This window comes from Ursus arctos, unplaced genomic scaffold (genome assembly GCF_023065955.2).
Source record: "Ursus arctos isolate Adak ecotype North America unplaced genomic scaffold, UrsArc2.0 scaffold_5, whole genome shotgun sequence".
NCBI lineage: Eukaryota > Metazoa > Chordata > Mammalia > Carnivora > Ursidae > Ursus > Ursus arctos.
This window is the reverse complement of record NW_026623067.1, coordinates 43,240,856-43,266,028: the sequence shown is the minus strand read 5'-3', so window position 1 is coordinate 43,266,028 and position 25,173 is coordinate 43,240,856. Positions and strand designations below refer to the sequence as shown.

The 25,173-nt window shown below is 43.8% G+C and overlaps 1 protein-coding gene across 4 annotated transcripts in view; it reads left to right on the top strand.

Moving 5' to 3' along the window:
* Nucleotides 1–25,173, top strand: part of PPP2R2B (protein phosphatase 2 regulatory subunit Bbeta) — a 439,770-nt gene that overhangs the window by 174,892 nt on the left and 239,705 nt on the right. The window contains exon 3 of one of the 4 annotated variants that reach the window (XM_057307203.1): nucleotides 2,845–3,038. The exons of 1 other annotated variant lie outside the window; for it this stretch is intronic. In XM_057307203.1, coding sequence (XP_057163186.1) covers nucleotides 2,845–3,038 — 194 coding nt within the window. Of the gene's footprint in view, nucleotides 1–2,126; nucleotides 3,039–23,258; nucleotides 23,344–25,173 lie in introns of those variants that run through there. 2 more of the 4 variants (XM_057307205.1, XM_057307202.1) reach the window with 2 other exon arrangements.

Sequence of the window (25,173 nt, the reverse complement as noted above, 5' to 3'; positions counted from 1 at the left end):
GAAGAATGCCAAGAACATGAAGAAAGAGCGTAGGTTGGTATGTGCACATTTCAAAGGCTTTTGGAAAGAACTTGACATGTTGAGGCATAGAAAGGTCAGCAGGTCTTCTGAGAAATGGTCTGTATGGTCTTCTTACCATCACAGGATTGCACAGGCTTCTTTCACCCCCTGACCTCCTTTCCTATATGTCACTGTGTTCAACCACAAAGCCAACAGCCTTATTTTTCTTGGTTTTGGTGCAGGACCTAGTTCCCCATTGCTCAGGGTAGAAAGGAGTGGTCCACAAAGTTGAAACTACGCAGTCTCCTTACCCATGATGTATCTGTGTTGTCTGTACCATTGAACAAATGCGGGAGGGATTCTGCAGGAAACGTGAAAGGGAAAATTTAGTAAACCCCAGAAACTTAATCTATGGAGGGGACATTTCTCCCATTGGTTACAGTGGAAAATTCCTCCAGCACAGCCTGGCCAATGAGCCTGGGCCTACCCACTTCATCATGCAGCTCTGTTCCAATCTAGCCCACATTCCAGGAAGGTATGGGGAGAATTTCCATATATGATTCCAAGGTCTCCTGTCACAAGTGAAGTTATTTCAACCGAAAGCAAAATGTCTTCTTACCACTTTGAGAGGAACTTAGCTTTTTTCCTCCTCTGCTCACCCCTTGCCCATTGCCCATTATGCTTAACAACAAGGGAAGCTGAACTGAGTAACTACAGATGAGCTGACCACTGGAGACTTGGTGATGGATACAGCTCATCAGCCAGAAGAACCAGCCGTGAACTGATGCTGGGTGGATTACATTTGTTACTGAAATTTCATTTGTGAAATTTGAACAAACAGTCAAGCAAGTGTATTAAGACTTAACCACCAAAAGAGAATCAAATGCAATCTATTGTAAGCTGAACTTCCCTTAAAAATTACATCAAAGAATATTTCTACTCTCTTCTCCCTCTCGCTTTCTGGAGATGGGGATAATGCCATTTTCCCTCTGCGGGACGCATCCACTCTTTGTGGAAATCTGATGGCAATTCCCAACCTCAGTAAAAAACTTGTTTTCCCATTTTTTTTGAACTTCAAATACTTACTAAATTGTGTTAGCCGAAGCATTATATGTATATAATTAACTCACAGGTCCCTCTGGGCTCATCTAGTTCAACTTGTGGAGCTTAACTGAGCAAGACATTTGCTGATGTCTCTCCCTGCAGTGACACCCACTGAAATGAATACCTTCTACAGGAGGAAAATGGGGAAATGTGTTTTCCAATTTGGCTTTTTAGGGAGGTGGATAGCTACATACATGATTTTACTGGTTTCATAACAGTAGTGATCAAGTTTTCTTTCAAATACCGAATTCGCAATTCGGGGATAGATGGGTTGGTGGGAGGAATTCTGTATTTTCCTCCTAGATGAAGCAGGGAGACAGGTCTCTTTTTGGTATGAAGTGGATCTTTGAAATCTCCTGCGGGTAGCAGTGGCTCTCTGTGGGCACAGGACTCCCATGTCGCTTCCATGTTGGGAGCAAACGTAAGCGGTTTCTGCGGTGCTGTGTCTCCACAAGCAAGACCTACAGGAGGCCCTGCAGCACTTTGTCCGAAACAAAGTGCACAGGGCTAGGAAAGGGGGCCTTTTTCAGACTGACTATGTGGTCTGGCTTCGTAAGTCAGCCCCCTTGCTTCCCTCCGCCTGCGTAGACACAGACGCCTACAGTAGGAAGGGGGTGTTGACTCTGTCGGGAATGGAGCAGTCGTAAGTGGTCGCAGAAAAGTTCTGGCCCCTGCTCCGCGTTCTATTCCTAGCACAGGAGGCTTCAATTAAGCTACAGCAACCCTTCTTCCCATTCTCTCCTCTCTGGGGCTTCGAACCCCAGGCCTCGCCGTTGGACTTTATCAAGGGACCGCATACGTCAACCCAAGGGTGAGCGAAAGGGACCTGACGGTCGTCTCCCTGCCTACCCCAGGGGATCTACTTCTCTTTGCGGTCCTGAAGCGCAGGTGTCCGGAGCAAGGCAGCGAGCTAAGGACTCTGGGGGCTCGAGTAAACGCCGCCCTTAGCTGCGTGGCACGGTTGGAGGGCGGTTGCCAGAGCGCGTCTCCGGTTTTCCCGTGAACCTGCCAGCTCGCTGCTTGCTGCCCAGGTGCCGGTTCGCGGCTGCGTGCGCCCCACTGCAGCAGAGAGCAGCCGCAGCCTCTGCCTCGGCCACCAGCGCTGCTGGGGAAGAGTCCTGGGGCTGCTGACGCGGTTGGGAGGAGCCTCGCCTTTAATGCACCAGCCGCCTCCAGCCTTCTCCTGCAGCAGCGGCAGCAGCGGCAGCAGCTGCGAGTGCGCGCGTGTGGGTGTGAGGGTGAGTGCGCTGGCGCCGGCCGCAGCGCCCTGCCCAGCTCCCCGCCGCCTTCCTCGCCCCCGCCAGCCGGAGCCGCCCTCCCGTGGGACCAGCACCCTGCTTCCCGCCGGCCCAGCCCGAATCCGGCCCCTGCCATCTCGCCACTGCAACTCGGGTCCAGAAAGGCACCATTTTGTCGCGGCCGCCCGCTCTCCCAGGGGGAGGAGGGACCTTTTTTGCATTTTGGAGCGGCTGCCAACGTGGGGAACCTGTTGGGCATCTCCCCAGCCCCGCTTGTGAGCGCCTCCCGGGCGGCGGGCGGGCCCGGACCCCTTGGGGCACGGCGCATCTTGGCACCCGGCGGCAGCGGAGCCGGGCGCAGCATCCTCGCTGGGAATTGGAGCTGGAGTGAGCGCACCGCGGGAGGAGCCGCCGCAGCCTCGGAGATCCCGAGTGGAGGAGGTGACAGCTCCATTGCCGGGTTTTTATTTTTTTTCTCTCCGCCTCCCCGTCTCCTCCTCAGGCTCGGACCATGGTGCAGTCCCACCGGCTCCCCTGCCCCCCTCTCCTGTGAGACTGGCTGCGGGGAGGGATCATGGATACTTGTCTGCCGGCTTCTGGTTCCCACGCAAGTAAGCCTGCTGTCAATGGAGGAGGACATTGATACCCGCAAAATCAACAACAGTTTCCTGCGCGACCACAGCTATGCGACCGAAGGTAACGCCAGCCCCGCCGCATTCCGCCGCTGGGGCGCAAGTTGCGGATCGCTGGGCTCGGCGGGCAGCTGGGCGCCCGCCGAGTGGCGGAGACTCCTCCGGGCCCGGGGCTGGGGCGGGGGCTCGGCCCGCGGGGGCAGCGGCCAGTGCGCCCCACATCCATCCGGGCTCCGCGAGGCGAGCCCTGCGTTCAGCAGCAGGTGGACCCGGCGCCCACGGGAGTTAAAATGGCCCTCGGGGATCAGGCTTTGCAGGGTGGGGCTCCCGACTAGAAAAATGACCCCGTGAAGGCAGATGACCCCTCCCCCAAGATGTTTGCCCGGCACTTGGTGGGGGGGCATAAGAAAGGGGCCCAGTAGGATCGGAGGTCCTTCCCCCCTGAGCGGAATGATGTTGTGTGTCTCAGTGGCTGCAGGGAGGGCATGGTTTCATTTCCTGCCAGTCTGTCTCTCCGGCCAGGTTACCTGCTCAGACAATCAGAACCCCAAAAGGCTCTTTGCAAAAGGGCGAGCCCCTCTTCCCTTGTAAGTGCATTAGCAAGAAATAAAAATAAAATAAAAAAAGGTAGCTGGGGAGACGGCGTTCCAGCAGCCAGCGAACGAGTCTGACACGTGGGGCGAGCAATGCGATCAGTGGGGCCTTTAAAATCACCATTATGAATTCTGCAGCAGTAGTTTCTGCTGAATCAACAGCCAGCAGAAAGCAAGAGGGTTCAGTAAGCTGAGCTTTGCCAAGAGGTGAAATTGTCGTGGAGCTCTCTCTCTCTCTCTCTCTCTCTCTCTCTCTCAGCTTGTTCTGACGTTAGCAGGCAGGCAGGGAAAGTCAGCAGGTGGAATCTCATTCTGCCTTTTGTGTGTGAATAGAGAGTAGAGGCATTTTTTTTTCAAATGCCAAAACTTTGGCATTTTTGCTTTCATTTTCTACCTGTAGGGCCTTATACTTAACCGCTCATATAAAGTGTTGCATTATCACGTTGTAATATCCACGTGAGAAAATGTGTGTGTAAGTGCTTTAGGAAAACATAGCAAGGTATGTTAATTTAAGACAATTCTTGTTATTCTTGGATACTGAAATTTCTATAATATTTAATCAAATCAAGAGTCATAGAAAAATGTGATGGGGTTGGGGTACTAAAAGAGTTCAAACTCTGAAAGAAATAAAAAGATAGAATTTGGGGGCAAAGGGGGCATGTTCTATAAACATCCCAGTAAGTTTTAGGTAATAAAGAATGCCCAGTGCTATTGAAAATATATTCTTCATTCATCATCATTATTGGAGAGCATCCAGCCTAATATGTCCATGGTGCTAGACAGATTAAGCAGACTGGCGTTCAGGAGCTTAGAGATGGCTTTTAAGAGATGTTCAGCCTGTCCCTCCCCCATTCAGGCACCATACTTGCCGATTCTTTTCATTTGCAGGAAGACAGGGTGGTTATAAGATATTCTTTCTCAGTCTCAAGCGCTTTGTCACTGACTCAGTTACCAGGTAGATTATGACTAGCTCTGTGTCTGAGCATGTCATCCAAGAGAGAAGTTGGGCTTGGGTCTATTGGTTTTTCCGAGTGATACTTCTTTCTGTTTGTGACAACAAAGAAAGAGGGCTGCCTTCATGTTTTCTTCTAGATTGCATTATGCCTCCAAGCACATTCACAGGAAACTTACTGAGCTGGGAAAATGGGCAAATTGGGGCCATGTGTATGGGGGTATCATCTCTAGAATGAAGAAATGGGTTAAAAATGGAATTCCTTAGTGCTTTCGGGGGCCCAGGAACTACCCTGATCTTTGGTCCTATTTTATGGCATTTTTGTAAGCTCTGATTCTGGTTAAGATACCTGGGTTCGTGTAGTCAAAAATGAGGCATGAGTTTATAGCAGACCACTCTCTAAAAATCTTTCTAAATCAACCTCTCCGAATGTTCTGTCTCTCATACGCACACACCACACTGAAAACTAAACAAAACTATTATTTCTCAGTATGCCTTCAGGTTTCTTTACTTGATCTTATTGAAAGTCTGGGAAGAAGGGGGGAAAATGCAGCTTGGACAGTGTAAACGGCAGAAGTTGGGTAGAGCAGGAAGTTCTCTATGGTCTTAACCTGCTCATTTTAGGAAACATTCATGCAGTGGTGCCGGCCACAGGGGCAAGGGTCCGTCCTCTCTCTTCTGATGAATGCCTTGGAAGTGCCAAGCACACCTTGGAAGATCACCAGGTCAAAATATTATTTGTTAAAATCCTCTTTGTTGAGGGCTTGCCTCCAAAGTACCCTCCTCCTTTATTAACTTAAATCCACTTTCTCTTAAATCTGACCTTAGTTTCTAGGTCCTTCTACAGACTTTGCTTTGCCTTTTGTCTTCCTTGATATTTTGGTATTTTCCTACCTGGCCAGATATGTCAAGGGTTTTTTGGGTGTTTTTTTTTTTTCCTCTCCAAAATCTCCTTCACATTTATCTCTGAATTTTTCTTTGCTTTGCTTTGCTCAGATCATTCCACACTGCAGTATTCTATTTAAAGCTGAAAGGTTTTTGCTGTGTAGTTAGTGTGAAGGACTCTAAGCTCAATTTGCATTGTAAGTGGTAGCTGCAGGCAAGTTCAGCCAGCTCAGAGCAATGCAAATGCTAAAGGACACTTACCCAAGCTCTCCTCTCTTATTTTCTGTCCCTCTCCCCTCTCCCCCTCCCTCCCACTGTCCCTTCCCACCACCCCCTCCCTCCCTCCCCTCCTTTCCCTACACACCGCCCCCTTCCCACCACGGGGAAGAAAAAGAACGCATGATGTATATTTATTAAAGACATTTCCTATGACTCTTCTTTTATTCTTTTACTCTTCTTTTTATTCTGAGCATCAAAGTTACCACCCTCCTCGATCTTTCTCTATCTTTCCCCCCCTTTTTAAAGTTACCATCTTTGAGCATCTTCTGTTTTCCATGTACTTGCTGAGCTTTTTAAATATAGCACCTCAGTATCTCCAGGTCCTACTAAGTGGATGCTATTAACATTTCAAATAAGGAAACTGGGCATCTGAGGCCCACAGATGTTACTAATTAGAGAGGGTCACACAGATGAGGGAAAAGCTTGCCTTCAGACTCAAGACCGTTTGAAGCGTGCGCTCTTACACTAAGAAATTCTGCACTCCCTCATTTTCTTTCCTTCAACCATCAGCTCCTTTTAGGAGGAAGACCACTATGGTTTTATCCTTGTGTGTAAATTATATTCCTATCTGGGGTCAAATTCTTGGCAGGGATCATTTGAACGTGTGTATATGGGATCACATATGACGAAAAGTGGGGGTGGAATGACTACAGAAATAAAGTCAACATAACGTTTTTACTGGTATTTTCAGATATGGAGCTCTGAGGGCCCTAACCAAGGCTTCCTCTCTCAAATCTCTCTGATCTCTATGTGGATTTCTTTCTTTATTTTCAGACTTGTTAGAACTGACCAAAACCCTCTGGCCACTAGAGCAATTTGAGAGTTTTCTACATTAATCTTCCTACTCTTCCATGGGGCCACAGACAACATGAACGTTTTTCCCTAGCTAAGTTTACAAGAATGGCAATCTGGTTAGAAGAGGAAGTCAGAGAACATGTTGTAAAATAACTACTCTGTCCTCAGTTTCCTTAGCTGTAAAATGGGAATAACAGTAGAACCTGTGCCACAGGGGAAAAAAATTAATACACGAAAAGCACTCAAGACAGTGCCTAACACAAAGCTAGACCTCGGTACATGCCCTTGGTGTATTATAGGTACCTTTGCATAGCAAACACGTGTTTTCCTTGGATCGTGTGTTGACTGGGGATGGTCTTGAGGGCAATGGCTAGAGGAGATGGGAGAGAAGTCACTAAAACCCACCAGTCTCTTCTCGGCTGGAGCACTGGCCGTGGATCTTGCTGTTTAGTTATTAGCTTTCGCGTACTTGCTGGTTATATTCCGGCAGTGAGGAAGTTCCATCTTCTCGCAGAGGCCTCTAAAAACCTATACTGTTTACACATGAAAGGAAGAACAGATTTATTATTCCATGATTTCTGATATTATTATTATGTAATTATTGATTCATTCCACCTTTAATTCCTTCAACAAATATTAGTTGACTTTCTGCAGAGGTGATCCAGCACAGACGTGGTATCCGGCTGGCGCAGGAGGCAGACATGAAATAATTCTGCAAATAAATATATAATTACCAATTGTGATAAGTGACATTCAGAAAAAGCACAAGATGCCTCCAGATCATATATAAGGCAGGGAGGTGGATCTAATTTAGTTTGGGGGACCAGAGGCCGCCTCTCAGAGAAAGTTTGAAGTTGAGAACTAAAGGATTAGTCAGGAATTAACAAGAGGTGAAGACAATTCAGGTAGAAGGGACAATAGGTACAAAGCCCAGAGATATAAAATAGTGTGACTGATTTGAAGAACAGAAAGCTGCCTGTGGCTGGAATACAGGGAACAAGAGGAAGAGTGATGAAAATTAGACCAGAATCTGCAGTTTACTTTGGAATGCACCAAAACCAGGAAAGATCCATGCTAGGATAGACGGATGGATGGAAAGATACATGATAAAGCAAGTATGAAATATTCATGGTAAAACTGAGGTGGTCCGTCAATGGATAGTCACTGTAATTTTTTTTTCAATTGCGCTGTTGGTTTAAAATTTTTCATAATAAAATGTCACAAAAGAGAAACTGGGGAGGTATTCAGAGACCAGACCATGTTGAGCCTTGACCGTAAAGAGTTTGGACTTTATCCAAAGATGGATCGAAAGCCATTAAAGAATTTTGGTTGGGGGGGGGAGGGACATGATCAGGTTTGTTTTTCCAAAGCTCAGTCTCCTGGCTATGCAGGGTGGGGTAAGAGGGCTGGGGAGGAAATGAATAGAGCAAAAGGGGAATAGTTAGGATGTCTCAGCCTTAGTCTAGGATGGTGGGAGTAGTAGAGATGGAGAGAATTAGGTGACTCTGATACACTGTAGTAGAAGAATGGATAGGACTTACTCGGTGTGATAGATTGGGCAGAGATAGAGAAGTAGATGGAGGTGAGTGTCAAGGACTACTCCCAGGACTTTGCCACGGGACTGGAGGCGTAATGGCACTTCTCACTAACGCTGGAAAAAGACTTTGGAAATTGATTAGTCTGAGGGGTGTGTGAGCCATTTAACCTCACAGCAAGAACCCTCAAGCAGTTAGATATCTGGGTCTGAAGCTCAGAAGCAAGATCGGGACTAGATATATAATTTGGGATGTCAGCAGCATATTAAAAGTATTTAAAACCATGTGAATAGATGAGATGCCTAGGAGAAGAGCACTCCAGGGCAGAATCTGAGCCAACGAGGAAACTAATCTTGGCTTGGTATAAAGAAATTAAAACAAAAAGGGCCTTCCAATGGAATGCCTTGGTATAAACATTACTAACCACACACTGAAATTATTCAAATTACACTATATGGCCATTTCTCAACAATGTGGTAGAATGAGAAGAGTCCAGTCTTGGGTGAGTTGAGCGTAGAGGGTCTCCAAACCTGAATGAGATCTGTGTGATTTCTGAAATGTTATAGCTTCTTAGGGGCAAGGGAATAAAAGTGAAAAAGTGAAAGTCCCTGTTTCCTCTACCCCACCCCCATTTCACACAGGCTCAAGAGGGAAGCTAAGATGAATAAAACTAGGAAGGTACATGAAAATGGCTTTTGATATGAAGGTGCTGGGAAGGTACTAGAAAAATAAAAGGAGGTGGTGTCATATGATGGAGAGCTGCCTTGTAGTTCCTTAAGTTGCTTTGATATTTGTATGCAAATGCAAGATCAGAATAGTACTTCCAATGCATATGGATGAATGTTTGAGTTCTCTGCCGTTCTCGGAAAAATCTGAAATGGGGGTTGGAAAGAAGCTGCCTTATACTATTGTAAATGACCTTTCTGGGGATGGGAAATGTTCTGCTACCAAACATAATAACCGGAGTGCATTGAAAATCACTCGCAAGTATTCATTATTAGCATGCAGGTCCCCAGGGGCAATCTCCAGCCCTTTATGAGGGCTGGTCAGAAACGTGCCAATGAACCTGGGGTGAATAATATTAGGCCAGTCCTGTCAAAATATTGGTAATGCTCCATGAAAAGAGCACAGCTATAGACTGACATTCCTAGACTCTGGCATTTGCATTTATGAAGAAACTAAGGGTCCAATTTCAGTACTTAGCTGAGGGAAGTGAACTGAGGTTTCTCAAGTACTGTCTATTCCAGGCATTTTCCTAGGTGTTGCGCATATGTTTACTCATTTAATCTTTTTCAACAACCGTGAAAGAATGATTGCATTAGTCTCATTTTTCAGACGAAGAAATTTCAAGCTTTGGAAAAGCAAAGAAACTTATGTAAGGTCACATACTTATAAGTGGTAGAACCAGCTTGGAAGCCATGACTGCCTGGACTTGAGGCACGTGCTTTTCGCCCACCCTGCTGCCTCTGGTCAGGATTTTGGCAGGGGAGGGGGATGCAGGTTATATTCTCTCTTTTGCATATATCCCAATGGTGCACATTCAGTGCTGCTGGACTGACTTGTTCCATCTTTCTAGAAGGGCAGTGCACGTGTCTGAGCCTCCACCATTGTCCCACAGGAAGAAAGTTGAACTTCTCCACCCAGTGCCAGAGTCTTTAGTTGACCTTCTCCTCTAGATGTATTCTACTCTATAAGGAAAGAAGGAAAATATTTATGGAATTGAGCAAATTGTGAGAATTAGCTGGGTTTTTATACGCTTGTCCATGTCCCTCACCCTTAGCATAGGATGTTAACAGTGCAGTTCCCAGGCTGTGCTGGGATGGCTCCCCTGGACCTTCTGGGCACCCATTCTCCAGAACTGGTAGCAACTCCTATGGTTGGGCTCAGGCAACAAAAGGAATGGAGAGAGGCAGGTGTGTGATGGCAGTTGTCCTTTGCATATAAATGCGGAGCTGTGTGAGGCTTCGTTTTTTTGTTTGTTTGTTTGTTTGTTTTGGCTTTTTTTGTTTTTTTGCCCAGAGAGGCTCGCCCGCCCGGCCCATGCTGTTCACTTCATCCGCCATTAAGGAGATTGCTTTCACCAAACTTGTCATCTTTACCACCAATTTGCCTTCTTTTGCCTCTCCAATAGAAGTCTAGAATCAGGCTGCAAATCAGAACAGACCAGATCTGACATAACCATCTCACTGGAGGCATATTGTTTTTACAAGACCACTAGGAGCTTTGTTTTAAATAACCCAGGAACCCTTGAATTCTTATGCTCCAAGTTTAATGTGGAAAAAGTGGGAAGTGATGATGGTAGGATCTGCATGTGTGAAATCCACAGAAAACTAATTAGTATTAATTTTGGAGAAAGGGTCATGGTAACGGAAAGTGACAGGTGTATAGAGGGGGTTTGTCAGACTCTCTCACTTCTTTCCTCTAGAAGAAAGAGACCTGATTGTTTCCAACAAATGTAGAGAAATGAAGGGGACTCTGTGGGTAAGGAGCAAAAAAAAAAAAAAAATGCGTGGGATCTCAGGGTCTGGAGGGAGCCTGAAGGGCAGGATTTTAACCCCAAGAATGTGAGGTCTGCTAGGAGTGTGCCAGAGAGGGCCTTACCTGTGCTGAGCTTGATACTGGGGGACTGCGAGCCTCCTCCTCCATGTGCATTGTCAACCCCACTGCCGTGAACCCACTGGGAAATGAACCTGACGTAGTCACAGGATGGCAGACAACCTGCTCCACTTAATGTAGGGGCTCATCTCTCTGAGGCTCAGCAGATACTCAAGGGTGCAGAGGGGAGACAAGCTGCAAACGGCTCTCGTGGAAATCCTGCAGCAAGGTGCTGAGCCCTCCCAGGTGGTCTGGAAGACAAAACTCGGATCCTTAGGTACAAAATATCACCAGAAGCTATCGTACCAAAGAGGAGAGCTATCTAAGAAACTTGAGGGGAGTAAGATTGCTCATGTAACTTTGCAGAAGTCAGGTTGGGGCCGGGCACACCCAAGGTAGGTCGATTGGTTCACAATAGTTGTATTCCTGTCATTGACATTCTCCTCTGTCTATGTCTTTATATTGATCAGGCAAATAATACGTAAGTGCCTTCTTACTTGAAAGGATTCAAGCGTTACGGAAGTCAACAAAGCAGGAGCACCTGGCTGGCTCAGTCAGTACAGCATGCTACTCTTAATCTCAGGGTTGTAAGCTTGAGCCCCATGTTGGGTGTAGAGATTATTAAAAGAAAAAAAAATCTTAAAAAAAAAAAAAAAAAGAAGTAGACAAAGCAAAGCATGAATCACCCCCTCTATCCCCACACCCATCCCACTTGCACCATCATTAGTTGACTCTGCTTCCTCATGGGCACCTTTAGATGTATTTTTGTACATTTAAATGTACACATACACCTATATATTGTGGGAGGGATTGTTTGCATAAGTGAATGCATACTGCTTGTTCTGTTCGCACTTTGTTTTTTTTCTCCCACTCAGTGATCTCGAAAGATCTTTCCATGTCAGGACACCTACAGCTTCCTTGTTCTTTGTAAGGGTTGTATAGTGCCCTGTGGTATGACTGAATCACAGTTTATTCAGTAGTTCCCTTGTGGATGGATGGAAAGTTATTTTTGGATTTTTATATTACGTACAATGATGTGGTGACTATCTATCCATCTATCGTTTGTGTTCAGAGGTTCTCCTTCCTGATTTTACCATCTTTAAGGCCAAGATACTGATTCCTATTTCTCTGCGAAGAGGCAAGAAGGACTTTTTGGTCCTTCATTTATTCTCTAATAAGCCTTGGTTAAGTCATGTAACTGCATGAGCTTGCGTTTCCTAATGTAGAATATGGGAACACCTGGCATATCTACTTCTGTGTGCATAGCACTGAATATTCTAGAACCTTTTTGGATTTGAGTGTTAATAAAGGATAAGGTTGATTGGTAGCAGTTGTGGAAGGCTTGCTATGTGCCAGGAACAAACTTGGAGTTTTAAAGTATTTTTCTTATTTAGTCCTTGGAACTTGAGAGGTTGATACTTGAAGTGAAAAGCTGAAGCAGAATGAGGTGATTACTTGTCCAAGGTTACCCACTAGTAAGTGGCAGAACGGAAGTCCCTTCCAGATCTGCTGGTGTAGTATATGGACACACCTGTTTAAAACAGAAGTCACGATGTTGACATAGGGAAAAGATGATTCATTTTTAAAAGAAACACGATTTTGAATCAATACCAATACAAAAGGTCCGATTCTTATCAAGATTTTGGAAATGAGCGGAGGGGAACATTAGAAGGGGATGGAGCATTGTATGCAGTGATGTCGAACGCACATCAGAAGACCTGGCTGTTATTCCCAGTCCCACCATCCTAATTAGTGACTTTGACTCTGTGGACTTCAGTTTCCTAATCTCCTAAAACGAGGCTGGAGATGGGAGAGGGGTGGCATGCTCTCTCTAGATTTTTCTGGCGCTGGGTTTCTGTGATGCACTGTGTCTGTATTTGATGCTCGGCATCATTTAGACCTCTTCAGTCTGTTGTGACGCTGTGCTCATAGGTGAGCGCGGGGGACCCAGGCGTTGGCTTCGAATGGCCCCACAACTCCAGGCTTGGCTGTAAGAATGGATGGGTCAGATCATCCTTCTGGCAGGAAGTCTCTGGTGCAGACGAGAGGTGGAGCCAGAAAGGGAAGCCTCTCTTTGCCAAAAGCTGCTGCAGATGGAGGAGCCAGTCTGTCTGGGCGGCCCATGACTTTGAGAGGAGCCATTTGGCAAAGTTGTTGGCAGGAGCTGCCTTGCGGCGTGAATGCTGGAGACTGTCCTGGGCTGGAGGGAATCAGGGCTGCAGCAAAGGTGGCTGGTGGAACAAATAACCATCTGGTGAGCACGGTGCTGCTCATCTCGCCGCGCTGACAGCAAAGAGCAAGTGCCAATCGGCGAGGCTGGGCTCTCGGTGACACGATCTGACAGGCACAATAAAATGGCTCCCCTGCTGTTGCAAGCTCCTTGGAGGGGCTTGTAAATCCCAGGCGAACCTGTGCTTTCAGAAATCAGGACGGCTCCAGTTTCTTCCACTGTTCTAGGAGAAAATTCATCACGTCGGACAACATTTACTTACTGGGTTTGGGGCCGGCTGCTGTGCTGGCTGTACTGGTGAGGGAGGTGAACGTAGTAAACGTTCCTGTTGGATTTGAGCAGATGAGCCTCTGTCTTGCTCAAAATACGTTCACCCCTCCCGGCCAGCCTTTGTGAGTCTGTGCTGCTGCGTTGGCCTCTCTGTTATGTCAGAGGGCGGAGGCGGTGGAATCCGACCCCATGGGGCTCTGGAATCACCTCCGGCAGGGCTAGCTCTGCAGCCCTGGGCAGGTCACTCTGTCTCTGATGATTTCTTCTATTTAGAAAATATGGCAGGGGTTGAAGCAACATGCTAGCATGGTATTATTCATGTGTGAGAAATGCGTTCAAAAGAATGCCTCTCTTACTCCATGCTTTTGGGACCAATGGTTGAGGGTCAACTGGAAAATTTAAGGCAGAAAAAAAAAAAAGCTTAAACACTATTTTAAGTCACATTGCCCAATTTTGATGAAGGGCCTCTTGAAGAATCAAGGCTTCGTCTTTGAATATGAGTCTGCTGACGGGGGCTTATATTTTTCTTGTATAAACCATGCCCAAAGTGACAAAAACCATGTCTGAGTTTGGTTTCCTGAAGGTTGAATGACAGTATAGACACCTGAGAAGCAAACTTACCACCGATCCTTCTAGATTTTTTACCACTGTCCCCGATCTTTTATCTCTCTCACATTTACTCTGGCAACTCTTTGTCATATTTTGAAAGACTTAGTTTTCACATAAAATAATCCTTTTCTAACTTTCCACACCCTTCTTTTCATCACCTTCTGAGATAATTGATTAACTAACAAGTATAACTGGCATCAAGAGATAAAGGACAGAAGTGCCTTGTAGTAAACCTGTGTCTTGGCCAGAAGCAGCAGGAGTGTACCTGGGGGCCAGAGGTGAGCCTGCTAAGTCAGCTAAGAGTAGAGAGCATGCTGTAGGCCCGTTTTACAGAGGCAGTGGAAGGCGTCGTTTCATCCAATGAGTCTGCTCCTTAGAAGTCTGTTAAGAGCTTCTCCGGGGCCCCTGGGTGGCTCAGTCCGTTGGGCATCGCACTCTTGGTTTTGGCTCAGGTCATGATCTCAGGGTCATGAGATTGAGCCCCCACGTCGGGCTCTACACTCAGTGCGGAGTCTACTTGAGATTCTCTTGCTCTGCCCCTGCCCACCCCCCCCCTTAAATAAAGAGCCACCATGTGCTAAGTACTTGCAGTGTACCAGGCATTGAGTACTATTCTCCGTACTCTGTATATTCTATATGATATACTACATATTATGCATGTATGTCTATATTGCGCACTATATTGACGTGTATATGATACAGATATGTGCACATGTGTGTGTCTATGTCATTTAATCCTCAGAGCAAACCTCTGAAGTATGTACAGTTAAAGCTTAATTAGGTGAGACTTTGAGGTCTTACCATTGTTCAGTAGCCATCTCTTAGCACAGTGGCTGGCAAATAGCACCCATTACATGTCTATTAAGGAAATGAAGGGATAGGTTCCTATTTCGCTGATTATGAAACTGAGGTTGAGAATTTGTAGGATCTGCCCAGTGTCAATCAGCAAACTCAGGACTTAAAATGCAGGTGCGTCTGACATAAAAAATGTATGTTCTTAAGAACAAGTTTAGGTATATTAAAATCATGTGCTTTTGTTTGTTTTGGTTTGGGGCTTGTTGTTTTTGTTTTACAAAACTCTCAGACATAAGATTTAGGTTAGAATAACTATCTAATACGATAATAATTTCCTATCTCCACTTTGCACAAGTATAGATATTCTAGACAGGCGGTCTACATCCCAGCTACCGAACTCTGCCATTGCTGTATGTGGACATGGCTGTATTCTAGCAAAACTCTATTTACAAATTCAAGTGCTGGCCCTTGGATGGTAGTTTGCTGACTCTCCCATTCTAAAAAAATGTTTGGAACCCAATAGAAGTTCAAAAAATGTTGACCTTCCAAGTGAGTAGTTGCAGTTAAGTGCTTGAGAGAAGCTTTCCCGAAGAGGAATGGCTTATGGTCAAAGTTGGATCTTAGTGGGATTCTGATAGGTGACAAGGAGTGGCAAAGGCTGTCTTCATGGAGAGGGGGGTCTTTTGTGACATTTGGGGGCAAAAGTGTGCAAGGAGAATGGCATGCTGTTTAAGCAAATGAGCTAAAGGCTAGACACATCACAGGCCATTAGAATCCCCACACATAAGCACACCTCCCTTAGTGTGTCTCCCAAATGTTCACTCCGTAGTCATTTTAAAGTATTTATTATATACTAACACCATGCTTAAAAAAAAAACAGGCAAACAATAAAAAACAAAGACTCAGGCCTCATAGAGCTTGCATTCTATTGGGAAGACACACATGAAGTAAACATAAACATAAGAATATGAATATAAATCTTATTAAATACTATGTAGAAAAAGAAAAGAGCCTATGAGAACAGAATATGTGTTCACTGATGAAAACTTGTACTATAAAGAAAAGTGTAAAAAAGAAAATGGAATTTACCTCCAGTGCCAGACATAATCATTACAAATATTTTCAATGTATTTTCTTCCAGGCTGTGTGTGTGTGTGTGTGTGTGTGTGTGTGTGTAAGAGAAAAGAGAATGGAGTGGATAATACTGGAATTATATGTCAAATGGTATCATATCTATTGTTGTTTTGCTATTGTTGTTTTGTTTGTTTAGGTTCTAAATAAAATTGTGAGCATTCTTCTGTGACGTGGTACGGTTCAACCACAATTTTGTCATTCATCTAGTGCTGGAAGTTAGACTATTTCCAATATTTTGCTATAATAATTGTGTGATAAATAATTGTATGAATCTAAATCCTCTCTAGTTATTTTTTTTTAGAACGGGTTTCTAAAATCAAGATTCCTGGGTTAAATGGTATAAATAATTAAGTTTCTAGATACAAACAATTAAGTTTCTAGATAATACTATGTTTTCTAGAAAAAGCTGCACCAAGGAAGACCTTTGCAGTTGCTGTGGCCCTTTCCCACCATTGCCGGGTCTATATTTTTCCTCTACCTCACATTGTCACAGATTTTTGGAGGGAATTTATGCGGGTGAAGATTAGAAATTAATTCATCAAGATATAACCACTGAACCTTAATATGCTCCTTTGCCCTTGTCCTTCCCCAAAGCCCGCATGCTTCTACCCAATCTGAGAGGGGAGGCAAGCTCAATCCTCAGCCTCTGCCATTAAATACATGGGTGAGTCGTTCGTTCTCTGGGATTTAGTTGCCCACCTATATTAAATAAAATGACTTTCATGGTTCCAGGGCATCAGTTGTAGATAAGTATATGGAACCTGGTGACCCAGAAATGTTAATTTTCCTCAAACTGATAAGTAGGTGACTTCAAAGAATGATTGACCCACGATGACAACCAGTATGGTTGTTTAATGAGCTGGCCCTCTCCTGGGGTTCATATTTGACATTTCTGAAAGCTGTGTTCCTCTTTTTTTTTTTTTCTATTAATACTATGTGTGGTTGAATGCAATTTGAACCCAGGTAAATCTGAGGAAACTAAACTTTACCTATCATTGACTTAAGACTTGTAGACATCTCTAGCTCTCCTTCAAAAATGGGGTGCCTGATTTGATGGAATTGAAAAGTATAAATCTTATAAACATCCACTGGGATTGTATTTTTAGTGAGTGATTTTAGTCCCTTTTCAAAATGTATGGGCTGTCTGCATTTCAGCAGTCACTGGGGATTATAGGTGGGCGTTGATTTGAAGTCTCAATCCATTTTGCTTGACTATTTGGGGCATTTTTCTCCCTGTGAAGTGAGAATACAGAATACCTTGAGACATTTTCTTAACTTAAAATTTTTATGAAGTTTAAAAAAATTGATACGTAAGTTGTGACCTAAGAGTTAGGCAGATAAAATGTAAAGGATACCTGGCTGGTTGATGGGCTGGGTGGATGGATGGTCATTTGAATGGATAAAGATTCGTGGTGGTCAGTAGGAGACACAGTTGTTTCCTCAGAGGATTAAAAGTAGGAAAACATCTTCTAGAAACATCAAGTTTCAATAATAATTTGGGATCGTCATATTAAAATCGACTTCTCATCTCCTTTCTCTTCTGTCTGGGAAGCCAGGGCAGGTGGGACGGGGTGATAAAGTGAATATTGATTAGGGTGGCACAGATCCATGGGAACATGCTTCCAGGAAGCCATCACTGGTACCAGTTTTAATAAAGAAATACGACAGAGGGGAGAAGAGCTGCTGTGGAACCCTGAGCTAACAGAAAAGACTGGGACAGTTCATTGCTTCCAACTGACATCTCTTGCCATGACCAACACCTAATCCCATCCCAGTTCTGTAGGATTAGCCTGGTTGAAGCTAACCTTCTATGCTTTGAAAGCCAGAGCCCTCTGGTCACTTGACAGGATGTAGGGAGAATGTTTTTCGTGCAGTTCCATTTGTGAGTGAGGTGTATTTCCCTGTAGGTTCTCTGACCCGTTATAGGTCAGAGATCAGAGACTTGCTAAGTTCTCCCCAGGATCTGAAGAACTCTGTGCATAGGGGTGGAAAAAAAAAAAAAAAAAAAAAGCAAAAGCAGTCTGATTATCATATTGTGCTCCTGTTGCCAACATGCTTACTCAGTCCCCGAGCTTCCTCAGCACAATTTGAGATGGAAATTTTCCGATCAGAATTTTTCCTATAAGTCTCAGAAACTTGGATTTAAGCCTGTTATGTGGGCCAGGTTTTCTCTTTCTCCAGTTACTTGACAAGTAGGTTGCCTTTGAGTCACTGATTTGGATGGCCTTGATCTAGACATTGGCACGTGCTGAAAAGACAGAAAGTATTTTCCTACGTGTATTTAGCCCTTTAAGAAGATTGGGCTGTTGACCATTTTGTCCTGTGCTTGTAAACCTTATTGTTTCTTGCCTGTCCTCTCATCTCTCCGAGCCTCTCCTAACTGACGTCCAGGTCAACCATGCAGGCTTGTGCTGGGTCCTCAGTACCCCAGGCCATCCCTGCCCCCTGCTTCTGTACGTACCGTTTCCCCTTTCCTGGTACCTACATGTCCTGCCTTGAATCTGCATATTCCCCATGAAATTTTTTCTCAGTTTCTCAAGTTTTTTAATCATAACAACAGTGCTATGATATATAGGTATTATCCCCATTTTATGAATGTGGACACCAAAGTCCAAGTTCAGATAGCCTGCTAGAAAGAGGGGCTCCTGAGCATTGTCTCTCCAGCTAGAAAGAAACTCCTGGAAGACAATCATCTCACCTTTACCGTCTTGGTTTATCCTACAGAGGACAGTGCGGTGCTTAGCACAGGGGCACTTTGTAAGTGGTTTTGAACTTGATTTGAGTTGGAGAGTAGATTGGTAATGTCTCCATAGTAGGACAGCAGCCAAGTGCATATTGTTTGCTCGGGAATTTAAACTTACAACTCCATCCAGACATGTTCAAGCTAGGATCTCCTACCCCCACTGGAGTTTAAAGATGTGCTATATGATTTTTGCAATCACTTGGAAATTGTACCAGCTAATTAAGAGCATAGCCTATTATTCTGTCACTCATTTGTTTTTTTCTGTGTCTGTTTTTTTTATTTTACTCTTTAACCCTTCAGCGAGAATCAGTGGAGCAACTGAAACCTCACTTATGCTATATGATAATACAAGTATGATGTATATGATGATACAAGTATGAAAAAGTATATGAAAGACTTTTAACATTGGGTATGTGGGGAGGAGAGAAATAAGTATAAAAAAGACTATTAAAAAATTAAAGGTAGCCACATCCATGATAGAAGGAGTGTATATATGATTCCTTTCCTATAAACTTCTGGGTGTGTCCATAAAGAATTCCAAGGAAAGAACGCTAGTAGAATATTAATGATGCCTATGTCAGGCTGATGAAATTTTAATTCTTACTATTTTTATTTTCTAATGTCTGACAGTTTTCAAAAATATAAACATTGTTTACATAATAGCCATTATTACAGTGACAAACAGTTCATGGAATGTCTACTACGTGCAAAGAACAAGTCTGTGGATATCAGCATAGTAAATATCTACATGAGTTCTTCCTTTTCCTTTGAAGTCACATTAATCATTCTTCAGATGAAAATCGGTGAGAACCCTGGAAGAATAGTGATACATAAAGACTCTTAATTGTCACATTCTGTAACAAGAATTCCATTTGAGTTCTCTTACCTGTAGGTCTGTGTAAAGGGGCTTTGGCAATGAGCTCGGCCCTTAGGCTCAGAGCCACTCTGGTCCTGTGTCTGGGCTGAAACAGTAAAGGTAAGGCTAGGAAAGGGTCTGGGTGAGTCAGTGAAAATCTATCGCAATGATGGAAAAGCCATCTAAGAAAAAATGTCCTAGAGCCTGAGGTCAGAGCCAGCCCCTCTGCACACGAAGGATTTCACGGTCTGTGTTTATTGACACAGAAGGTGGTTTTAATTACCCTGAAGGAATTTCTGGCATGTTTTGCCAAAGCCGGTCTTTAAATGTTTAATCAGTGGATTTCTGCCAACCAGACCTACTGGAGAGGTCTGCATATGGGGGCAGTTGGTCAAGTGTAGTGTATTGCAATGTGGCTGCTAGTGACGGAACATAGGTATGTTTTATCAGAGAAACATAGGCCTGAAAATACCAACTTCCACCCATGAAATGATCTTGGCTTTGGAGAATATGGCATGTTTTATGTCTGAGAAGCTTCGGTTTCCTTCCCAGCCATAGATCATCTTCTAAGCAATCTCTACGACCTCTGGTTTTGGTGTCCTGAAAGTAAATTTGGTAAGGTGATCTAGAACCAGAGTTTGAGTGATAAATCAAACAATCAGCTTCATGGTCCTACACTAGTGACTTGAAAGAAGGAATATGCCTTTCCAGGTACAGGTCCAAGGAAAATGTATACTTGTAATCTTCAGTTTTACCCATATGTGTTGACCTATAAAATATTTTAAGAAAAGAGCTATAATAGGAAAAGTAGTATGATGGTGTCACATCACAAAGCCATTTTAATCTTTCAGATAACTTCAGGGAAACCATAGTGCAAGATAAATGTAAAAGCACCAAAGAAATTTTTTCCTTGATTTTTTGTTTCTTTGCTCTTGAGTGTCTAGTTTGAATCCTCCCACTAAGAGTGTAAAAATAGTCAATAGTGCTACATACTATCTTTGATTCATCTCTCTACACTTAACTCCAGATGGAATTTCTTTTTTGTTCTCCTTGCATAAAAATGTCCTTCACACTATCCCCTTTCACTGCTGTCCCAACTCATCTACATGGAGGCCACATTCTACTTTCTCATGTAGACGTGCAAGGAAGAGTAAGTTGGCACCCTGAAATCCTAATAGGAACCCAGAGGCGTCTTTGGCACTATCTACTGAGCCTCCCTTTGAGCTCCTGAGAGTGTCTGTGTCCTGTTTCGTGACATAGTAGTTTGGTGATAATCCTTTTGGCTTGCATGGAAAGGTTTCTCAGGCTATTTCATACTGATGTTCACTGATCTGAGGATTTGCCAAGCTTCCAGGGAAGTAAGGCCAATGGACACGAATCCCTCTTAACCATCATAACAACGGAGCAAACAGTTCCACAGATATCTTTGGGACAGCTGATAACTATCAAGTTTAAATGGTCCCTCTTTCTCTTGTCTTTTAAATTAGTCTGTGGGTAAACCAACTTGGTTTGACCAGGTCGATAGGTTATGGTCAAATTTTAGGCAAAAGAAAGAGTTACATAAAATAGTAATGCCCTCTGAAACTTGTGAAAGGGCTTTATATTTCTACAAAGTATTTTCACAGCTCTCACCTGCTGTGCACCAAAAAACTTGAAGAATGGGTTTATTTCTTATTACCTCAATGTGAAAACTGAAATCTAGTAGAGTTAATCAGTTTGCCCATGATCACATAGCTGGTTTGTGGTGGAGACAAGACAGAGGTGCAGAGATCTGATCCCTAAAACAGAGCTCTTCCCATGAGGTTACAAAATGAAATCAACTCTCATTGAGCTCCCAACGGGATGAAATTTTGCAATCTTGGGGAAAAGCGTTCATTTTTGCGACTCTCTCTGAGAGATGTTGGCCACCTGCATCCTTAACACAAGGTTCTTGGGGTGGAGAAACTCGGCATGTCATAGCCCTTTGTTGGGCATTGGGTGTAGGGTATGTCTCATTTCTAAGGTCATTCGTTGTTACTATTCCAAACGGAAGGGTCTTGAGGCTGCACTCCTGGCCACTGTCTTTGGTGCCAGCCTCAGAGAGCTAAAGTCTGACGCATAGGAAGATGTGGAGAAGGCAGTAGACTTAGTTCTGTTTCATGACTGCACATGGCACCCAAATATCTAAATCACAAATATCTGCCATTTAAAGCAAGCAAGAAAAGAGATAAGAAAGAATGGATGATTCATCACTAACACCATTATTTTCCCTGGAACATAATATAAGGGTAGTGAAGCTACATTTACTGAGCGATTCTTACATACTATTTACTTCTTTCGCTTCATTTCCATTTAAATATGTGAGTAGTGAATTCTTTTTGAAGAAGATGGGCTTATTACTTAAATCATCTAACCATTATTGCTCATATGTAAAATCAGGATAGTACTAGTAGCTACCTTCTATGGTTGCTGTAGGCATTAAGGGAAATAGTTGTACAGTGGTTAGTTCAGTACCTGGCATAAATTAAACATCAGTAAGTCGTTGTTTGATTCTCTTTGGTATTTCTAGAAGCCCTAACTGGTCATAAGTATTATTTGCAGTGGGCCATACATTTTTTCCTGCCCTCCAAATCCCTAGAATTCAGGGTTATGCTAAAAAATAAACTTAGCAGGTTGAGAACACGGACTCTGGAGAACCCCCAGGTTTGTATTCTGGCTCCACCACTAGCTAGCTCTGTGACCTTGGGCGAGATCTTTAACCTTGCTAAACGCAGGTGCCTCCTTTATAAATATACGGGTAACAAAGCTGAATTTCCTAAGGTTGCTGTGAGTATTAAATACAACAGTGTATGTGATGTACCAGTATCATGTATGTTCACTAGTATTTTCATTAATATTAGTTCATTTATCTGTATCCTAAAACAAAATCGTTAGTGTCAAAAGATGGTTGTTTTCTTTACAAAACAGAGGAGAAATAACAGCCTAACCTTAATGTTTGATCTAGTATCAGTTCTGGATGGTGGTAATTGATGACTTTTAAATAATAAATATCTCCTATAATAATATATGGAATCTTGTGAGAGTCTAAGCCAACTGCTGCCCTTTTCTGAATATGAAACAAAACATTAGGAAATGAAAGTCCATTATCTACTCTATGTAGCATCAATAGGATCGTTTTTAAAGGTAATAGCTTTGAGATATTAAAAAATTAATGATAATAAATAAGTTATAAACCTCTTTCTATATTAATGGTATGTTGAAGCTTCTTATTAAGGCTTAATTTTGTTGTTGTTTTAAATCTTATAGCTTTATTTTTAGTACTTCTTGTATTGCCTCATTCATAGGTTCTCCCAGAGTATAATCCTAATACCTCTGGACAGTGAGAGAAAGGGAGCCTCTCCTAATCGGTGAAATGACCATTCCTCTTTCTGAATACTTGCCGTTGCTTAAAAGTTCTGTGTACCAGAGCCGTCTGCATTTGACCCATTGCTGCTAGCCCTCCGCTGTGAAGCCTTACCATCAAAAGCTTAGTATCCTTGCGTTCGTGATCCCTCTTTCACTCCATGGAGGTCACTCCCCTAACAGCGCCCAGCCTTGTCAAAACTCCTCACGTGTTTTCTGGCCGTTGTTTTCAACCTTAATGTTTATTAGAACCACCTGCGTGTTTGTTAACTATAAATTGCTAGGCTCCTCCCAGCGATTCTAATTAAATGGTACTGGGAAAGAGCCCGGAGTTTGCTTTCTAGTGGAGCGCTGGGTAGAGGCTCTGCGGCTGGTTGGAAGCAACCCTTGGAGGACCCCTGCTCTCAAAACCCGAAGGCAGCCCCCTAACAGAGGAGGAGGTGGAAGCGCAGAGAGGTTTTGTAGAGTTGGCTGTCGTATCGTATCGGCCTGGATTGTAACCGACCACGAGCAACCTCACACAAAGAGGCTATGGGGGGGGACTTGGGGCGTGTTAATGCAGCTGTATGTTACCAAAAATTGAAGCATCGCTACCTCCTGGAGTCTGGATCTGAACCCCATGTTTGTCACAGGAGCCAAGGGAGAACCCAAGACAGAGAATAGTGGCACAATAATGAAGCATGAATTATCCAGATGAAAGCACCTATGGAAATAAAGGTATTAGTATCATTATTTATACCTACTATTCTTAATAAAATAGCAGTATGGAAGTGTTGAATAGTTCCACTTGCTTAAAAGTTGCTCTGGGGGACTCAAATCAATTCCGTCACGTTTTAAAAACAACGTGTAGGTAATAAGCACTGTTTGACTTACTGTTTTCAGAATGTGTTTTGATGAAACGTGTTGGCACACAGCAGTAACAAGTAATGACCGGTTATAAAGGTTTTAAGCCAGGAAAGAGGTGAGGCTCTGTGAGAGGAGGCCTGACTGTATAGATGCTGGCGATGTATGCAGACTAGGCTAGAGAATCAGACGGATGGATTAGCTGCGGGGTTAGAGAAAAAGCATTGGGCCAGGAGGCGAAGAAAGAGACAAGGGCTTCTTACTCTGTACACTGAAGAATGAAGGGCCTTACTACATGGTAATTTTGAATTAGGAAGGAAATCGGGAAATTACTATGTAGGAAAAACAGTAATTTCTCAGCTGTATTCAATGTTTGGAGGCCCTACCGGGATGACCACGGAGCCGTCCCACCTGTTTGGGATGAGGTAGCGCGAAGGCTGCAGCTAGCTTGGTTTCACTCCTTTCTTCAAACTATACGGTGAGACTCGAGCATTACAGCCTCCGCACATGGCTGTGTGGGGGCCTGGGCAAGAAAATCTGGTGCAAAGGAACTCTAATTTTTGAGAAAAAGAATCATCAGAGAATTCTCCCCTGAGGTGGAGTTTATAACAGAGATAGATGGAAACTCTGAGTCAGGTCGAGGAGTAAGACCTGCAGAAGAGTTTCTTTGAGGAAAAGGTATGGGGAAAGAAGTTTCCAGATAAAGACTTACTCTAGGAAAATGAAATGAAAAATGTGGTCGAAGGCTTGAAGGGAGACGAAAACAAAGAGCAGATGTGTGTATTTATATATATGGGTGTGTGTTTCTGTATATTCTCCATCAGCTAATGGGCGTGGGTGCGTCAGGCTTCAGTGTCCCAAGGGAATTATCCAGCCTTAGCTTTATCCATTTATATGGACTCCACACAGGCTCTATTTACTAATATGCTTTTTTATGTAAGAAAAGAGAGTAGGCTTTGTTTTCAAAAAATGTCTTGGGGTGTTTGTGTTGGTAGGTGGAGTCTAGCTCTTTCCTTGCTATAGAAATTACATCTGTTGTAATTACAGTGTACCTTTCTTTCATTCCTAGCCAGATAACCTTTCTAGGGTGTTCTAATGTGGTTTGGTTGGGGGTCTGTGTTTCATTTGGTTTGGCCTCCGTTGCCGCTAGATAGACTTCGAATGGGTTTCACCTGGGGCTGCCAACCGTCACACCCTCCTTGCCTCCTTCAAGAGGGAGGGGACCGGAGGGATTGGAATACTTTGTTATTTGGTCATGTGTTTCTGACTTGTGTCACGTCAGACTCGAAATTTCCAAAAGCGCAAAAGCAGCAAGTGGGAAAGAGACCGTTCAGAGTCAGAATTTTAAGAGCATGTTGTGAGGAAGAATGCGTTTCGCTGCACCTCATCAAGTCCAACTGTTTCTGAAAAATCCTTTCCAACTACAAAGACGGTGCCCTTTTCAAATTGCTGAGGGATTGGTAACTAAGCACTGTGCATAGCTCTGCGATGGAGCGTGAGGTATAAAATGAATGAATGTGCGTGTGTTAACATAATGTAAGCCTCACTTCAAGGTATTATTTTCTCAAGTGAAGCTACTTGCTTTGGAAATGGAATCCATTAAAATTCGGTTAAGATTGCCTTGAGTTTTCATCATGAGGCTAAGATTATTTAATAGCAGCGTAAGGCAAAAAGCCACGTATGACTATCTCTCACTTCCCAAAC